This window comes from Falco punctatus, assembly GCF_963210335.1.
Source record: "Falco punctatus genome assembly, chromosome: 1".
In the NCBI taxonomy this organism is placed as follows: Eukaryota; Metazoa; Chordata; class Aves; order Falconiformes; family Falconidae; genus Falco; species Falco punctatus.
Window position 1 is genome coordinate 1,163,419 of NC_137580.1, and position 6,890 is coordinate 1,170,308.

Below are 6,890 nucleotides of genomic sequence, written 5' to 3' on the forward strand. Positions count from 1 at the left end.
CAAGCATTTTGCTTTAATGAATCACTGACCACATTCAAAAGAGCAGCAGCCGAACACAAGGTTCTAGACAGACTTCCTACCCTGGGTGCAGGGTATCAGTGGGAGAGGATTACTATCACCACCCTCAGATGCAACAGCCCGAAGAACAAGTCCTAGTTTGTTTTTACTACAATAAGCAGACACACCACCCTGATGAACAAGTAAGGCTTTCAAACATGCACTGAACCCAAGCGAGCGTAAAAATACTTTTTTTTTTTGACGGGATGTTTCTGTACGCCTCCAAGCACTCGAGGTAGTTAAGGTGATCCCCAAAGCATTTTCAGAGCCTTCAGAAGTGCGTTTATTTGTCAGCAGCAATCCCATGAAGTCCTTCACAGGCACACAAGTGTACTTACACAAGATACCCAGGCATGCACACGCCTACACTGAGAACTAGAGTGTGCCATGAGCTCTTAGAACTTCGCATTGTACTCTACTCACACAGAAAGCTAGGCCAAAGTTTAATAATAATGTTTGCAGAAGCACTGTTTAGTCTTTATAGCAGGTCCTGTTGTATTACTTATGTCCATCCCATTGTATCTGATACAAATTGTGCTTCTAAAAAGAAAAAGACAGCATCTTTCTGTGTACACGTGTGTGTCTGAGAAAAAGAGATTGGCTACTCACACAAAAAAGAAAGTTGCAACAGACAAAACGGCAACAGCAGAAAGAAGTAGCATTCTCCCCACTCAATTTAGCACCGCTTGAGTACTGGAGTGAGGTTTACGCTTGTATTGAGAGCAGAAAATCTAGCCTCCTTTCTCACCAGTGCATGTAACATCACAACACAGAGTAAGGCAACACTTCACAGACTTAAGAGGTGGCCATAAAACCAACACGTTTGAGATCACACCATCAAGATAGAGTGGCAGGAGGAAACCCCAGAAACTAACACACTGCTTTTCCCCCCACTCCCACACTAACAGTATTTTAAATCCATTAGTCATCAACTAGCCACATTTTATGATTAGGTCAGATTTAAAATAATCTTAAAATACTAATAATTAAAAAAAAAGGTATCTCTCAGCTGAGGTTGCATCCAAGATAAATGGCAATTAAACACACCTGTTTCCATTGCAGAAAGCAAATCACTGAGTCACAGCACAAAGACTGTTCTGTACCTCGTTGCTATCTGTGTAAAGAGGCCCCAATGCTGCTTTCAGGGATGCACCTTAGAACAGGCAAATAACATTTCCACTTGCTATTCCCATTCTAATACAAAACTCAGAATTCTCACATTAAACCTCTCAAAACTGTGTGGGTCAGCTGACCAGTATTGCTCTTGTATAATCCTAAGGGTTTGACTATGCAACAATACGAAGTGCAGCTACAGCAAGCCCTCCCAGCTGTGTGGCTTCTTTCCAATTACCGTTAGCACACTAACTGACTCCTGCTGTCGTTATCCTCTTACCATTAATGCAGTCTAGGTACATGCTACTGTCACACCTTCATTTCCATAACCCAGGACATTTTAATACACGCTCAGAATGCCTGTGTAGTCCTTCCAGTTCGTTCTGAAACCTTCAGCAAACAAGCAAGAATTATTTTACTTATTGTAGATACTGTGCCCTCCCAGGTAGACAGCCTATACCCAGCACAGGTTCCCAGTTCAAAACTACCTAAAGAACAAGTTTAATAGACTAAACACACTGTAAGAGTTATTAACATCTGAATAGACAGTACAAGGAGCTAAAGTTCCAAGTCACTGGTATCACACAGCTCCTCACCCTCTCCTTGCTACGGCTGCTCCGAGCATCTCTGCTGGGCAGCAGGTCCCTCCCAAGCTGCGGGGAGTCTGGGGACAGGAGGGCTGGCTCCCCCATTTCACCTTCAGCAGAAAGAACTGAAATACCAGGTCGCCTTCCACAGCAGCCACAGCGGGGGAGCTGGGGGCCGCCTAGCCTCCTGTCCTGTCAGGAGAGGTGGTGAGCAGCTGCCAGGGGGTCACCTCATCAGGTCAACCTACCTGCACTGCAGGAGGTCTCAAAGAGGTGATTTACAGGTGAGATTCATTCCTATCCCACTGAGCAGACAGTTCAGCTGAAAAGTATTAATCTGGGCCCTGTAAGCTTGTTAAATAATGAACTTTACCCTCAGGCTGAAAAAAAAAAAGGGGGGGGGGGGGGGGAGGCAGCGTTGCACAATTTTTATCAGTGCCCACTTGCTGCAGAACATGCCCTTGCAAGACATGCGTATGAAGAACTACTATTATTTATACCTGTAATATTTCCAAGTTGCTGCAAATCTCTAGGACAAGATTAATGCATAACACTTACCTGCATAAAAACATAATACCCTTATTTTCTTCCCAGGTTTTCCTCCCATGTTAGCGGACCCTCAACTTCATACTTATTTTTAAAATGTTGCTGAAGCTGAGGTCCTTAAAATAGCAGTAAAGAAAGATATTGTGAAAGAGTTGACCCAAAAGGCTGCATGATCTGCACTGGGCATCAGTTTAATGTACAGCAGTATGGTGTATGGATGGAAAGTGAAAACAGAGAAAACATAGTATCTATGCACACAAAGTCAAGTGGTCATGCATTTTTCATTGAAGTTAAGAAAGTTCAAGCAGATGGCTTTTTATTGACAATATAATCATATTTTCCTTGAAATGATTACATAAGAGTTTACTTACTTAATCCTTTCATAATTACTTCAGACATTCATCTCAACATGCTCTCATCACAGGCACAAATATGCACAGTACTCAACCAATTCCAGCAATAGCAACAAACTCTCAACCACAACTTCCAACATGCCTAAGTCTGCTTGGATCCAGAGACATTCTCTCTCTCTCTGCTACTCACCAGTAGTCAGGCACAAAAACATTTTTCTGTTAACATAATAGCTTAACACATGCTATCCCACTCACTTCCCAGTCTCTTGACCTTTCTTCCCTCGGTTTGCTGACAGTTCCCCTTTTTCCAGGGAGCACTTGCACTTCCTCACAATGCACTACAGCGGCAGCTCCCAAGGACTCTGAGGTTCCTTCAAGAAACAGAGTGACTGTCCACAACACGTGCATGGGAACATATACCGCCTCACTTAGGAGAACACCTTCGCTACCAGCTGTTCAATCTCAGCACCTGTGGTGCACAAAATATGCACAGTACTCCAGTTTAGAGTCTTTCTACCTTTTCAGCATAAACTATTCTGAGGCTTTACAGCTCACGTGCCAGTTTCACCCAGTAAATAATGACTTACAGTCATGGCCTGGAAAGGCTTGAGGTATTTTTACCCTTCACTAAGTTGTATTTTGGGTTGGGTTGGGTTTTGTTTTTTTTTTTTTATAAATAGTTTAAGTGATAAGAGTGACCAGCTGGATTGATTCTGTGTTCCAATTTTAAATACTTACATTTAAAAAATTCTTGATAAACACTTAAGCAATATGATCACTGATAGCACGTTAGCATTTGGAACGTTGCAGCGTAAGCATTCGGCTGTAATTAAAGTATTTTAAAAGAGACTACAGTAAACTCAGTAACCTTTTCCATGCAGAGTATTATTTGAAAAGCATGAATTCTGTGAACAATATACGGTCTACAGCAGTTTGAATACCTGAAATAAATACAGCTAACGTACGCTATCAGAACTTGACTTCCCATGTAGTTACGATAAAATCTCCCAAGCTTTTCCATTCAGTAAAACAAACAGCATGAGAAAAACACCTAAAAATCAGAACATCTGCTCAACTTTTAATGCACACACTTCCCTCCCTGCCCCATACTGCAGCGTATAATGAATGAGCTGGGTCATCACTGCCTTCACTAAGTATTTCAGAAATCTTTCAAAACAACAAGACGAGAGTAAGAGTTGTTAGAAGCCCAGACATCAAAGAACTTCCCAATAATGCCGCGTGCTCATACAGCCACAGGCATCGGGTTTATGCATCAGCATACCGGGAACTGCAAACCCACAAGTACCGAAGTACTGGGAATTCTACGTTATGAAACTTCCTATGCAAAGAGAAAGTAACGCAGAATTATAAGTATTTGTGGCTGGAACTGAGAATTTAAGCCCAGCCTTCAGCATGCGCCGGGGCAGAACGAACATTTTCAGACCCGAGTGTCACCTTGCACCTCTCGGCAACTCCGTCACGCAGCAGCAACTCACCCGCAGCGTCAGTAACTCCAAGACGCTTTTCAACAAATGGAAATTCTCGGGGTTTGTTGTCACCGTCCCCCCACACCTCCCTCGCCGCTTGCTGCTGCGCTCAGCTGCTCCTCGGCGCGCCGCCCCCGGCCCGCCGCCGGACCCCGCCGCCAGGCAGCCCCGGCACGGCCGCCACCCGCCCGCGGGGGTCCCGCCGCGGCCCGGGGGTCCCGCCCCGTCCGAGCTCCGCTGCGAACGGCGGCGCCGCGGCCGGGCCAGCCCGCCGGGCAGCCCCAGCACCACGGCCGGCGCGGAGCCCTCGGGCTGCCTCTGCCCATCAGGTGTTTTGCGTTTCTTTGTAAGTACGGCTGCTCCCCGTGCAACCTTCCCTCCAGCAGCCCTGAAAACCCAGGCAATTTTTTGTGTGTGTCCTTAAAAGATATCCTTCCCTCACATGTAAAGGACAGCAGCGCGCACACACACACACACAAAAAGAAAAAAAAAAAAGTCTTCTCCCAAGTATTTTCCTCGGTGGGATTTCCAAGAGGTCCGTTCAAACGGGCCGGGAGCCACACGCGCTGGCATCTGCGGCCGGGGCACGGGCTTACCTTTACCTCCCCCGCGTCGGGCTCCTCCTCGTAGTAGCCCTGGCCGGACTCGTAGGCGGCGGCGGCGGCCGGCTGCCGGGGTCCCAGGAGCACGGCGCCGGCGGCGAGGCAGCAACCCAGGGAGAGCACCTCCAGCAAGTGCATTGTGCGAGGGCGGCGGGGCGGGCGCGCAGCCGGGCCGCGGGGCGCTTGGAGGAATGCAGGCGAAATTACGAGGCTCCTTCTCTTCCTCTCCCCCCTCCCTCCCCTCGCAATATCCAAGGCAGTAAAATCCGTGGGATGGAGAAGACGCGGTAGCAGCAGCTCCCAGGCGCCTGCGGGGGAGCTCCCAACTTTCCCAGCCGCTTTACAAATTCTCACCGAAGTTACCCGGAGTTTGCCAGGTAGAAAACCCACCAGGAAACCGGACATCCGAGGCTGCGCTCACTCGGGAGCAGGGGAGGTGGAAAGCACAGAGAGGAGGAGGGAAGGGAAGGGAAGGAGAGGAGCGAGCGGCCGGTCGCAACCGCGGCGCTGCCTTCGCCCCGGGCCGGGCCGGGCCGCGGGGGCTCCGCTCCGCCCGCCGCCGAGGTCTCTCCGGACGCTGTCAGCGGCAGCGCGGCCTGGGGGTGCGCGGCGGCGCCGGGGGCTGCGCGGCGGCGCCGGGGGCCGCGCATGGCGAAAGCGCCCTCTGCCTGCGCCTCTGCGCGGCGAGCGGCGGGCCGCCGGCGGCCTTCCTCCTCCTCTCCTCCTCCTCCTCCTCCTCCTCCTCCCGCTGCTGCTGCTGCGGCGCCGCCTGCCGCTGGCGCTGCGCTGGCGCCCCGGGGAGCGGAGCGCCCCGCACCGCGGGCAACGGGCCGCCCGTGCCGGAGGGGGCCGAGCAGGCCGGGCCCCCGCAGTGCCCCGGGGCGCAGGCGGCCCCGCGCAGCCCGGCTCGGCCCGCCCCGAGGGGACAGCGAAGTGCCCCCTTGGGTCGTTCTGCTCGGAAACCAACGGGTGAAGCCGGGCGAAGCGCACACAAGGAAATCGTGCACCAAAATTGCTGTTAATCCTAACGGGCTCGTGCGGAGCAGCGCCGGCAGCCTCGCTGGGGCGAGTGTGCGGGTTTTTTTTGGCCAGAGAGAAAAAGATTTGGCCATGTCAGAAACGGAATAATCCAAAGAGTGCCATATTTACTCGTAGCCTTCCTATCGGTGACCTATCACAAGCCCTCTTTGAACAGAAGTTACACCCCATTCAGAGCCCTAAATAAAACAGCGTAGATACTGCGTTCCAGTTACACTGTGATTAAAAGTGGAAAAAAAAAAAAAAAGTCAAACAGTAAAACCAAAAGAGATTGCACATTGCTAAACAAAGCAACACACTACAGCCTGCCCAAATCTCAGCTACAAAAAGGAAGAAGTTCTATTCCCTGTACTATTATCTTTGCTCAATGTGAACAGCATTATTGAACCATGTGTAAATATTTAGAAAGCATTTCAAATTGTTCTGCATCACTTATACGTATTTTGGTAACAAGATTGTATGGGAACGAACTGTGGGGGCAGATCCCTGGCTGCCTTGGCTTGATACTGGCCCTCTGCTCACGTTATGCTGCTCTTATTCTTCGGGAATCCCATTATGTACCTGCTCAGGGAACAACATTCTGGGGGTTCTGCATGAAGGTGTCCCCAGCAGGCCTCGAGGTACCCCCTGTTCTTTTTGATTTCTTTTTTTATCACGTTCAAGGTGGTATTTCCGCTTGCTGCTACAGAAATCAATTATTTCAATGCTAAGAAGTAATCATGTCATTTGCAATCAGAATGAAATCTAACGTTTAAGCAGATCTGCATTTTAGAAGTTTTTATAGTTTCTAGAAAGTTATTTAAGCGCTAACAATTTTTTAACATCTTCGCAACAGTGAAGCGATGAAGCAAAGACAGAAATAGAAGTTAAGTTGAACAGCTATAAAGATATAAAGTAGTGTACATAAATTAAGGAGCCTATTGTTCTTCAGAGGACCCTTACAGCGCTGCCGATCAAAGCATAGGATTAAAGCCTAAAGAGAGCATAATCCAGGATGCAAAACCCATCTAAATAGAAATATGCCATTAATGATTTGAGTTTCAACATGTTAAAATCCCTCAGAAACGTCACAGACTGGTGTAGAAAGCCAGTTCTTTTGCAGCACGT

General features: G+C 48.8%; 1 protein-coding gene across 8 annotated transcripts in view; it reads right to left on the reverse strand.

Moving 5' to 3' along the window:
• VEGFC (vascular endothelial growth factor C) overlaps positions 1 to 6,890 on the reverse strand; it is a 249,332-nt gene that overhangs the window by 87,387 nt on the left and 155,055 nt on the right. For 4 of the 8 annotated variants that reach the window (XR_013930816.1, XR_013930817.1, XR_013930818.1 and 1 more), the window contains exon 1: positions 4,740 to 6,890. The exons of 2 other annotated variants lie outside the window; for them this stretch is intronic. Coding sequence is in view for 2 of the 6 variants with exons in the window: in XM_080405155.1 (XP_080261281.1) it covers positions 4,740 to 4,883 (144 nt within the window). In the remaining 4 variants the exon portion in view is untranslated. Of the gene's footprint in view, positions 1 to 4,062; positions 4,087 to 4,739 lie in introns of those variants that run through there. 2 more of the 8 variants (XM_080405155.1, XM_080405152.1) reach the window with 2 other exon arrangements.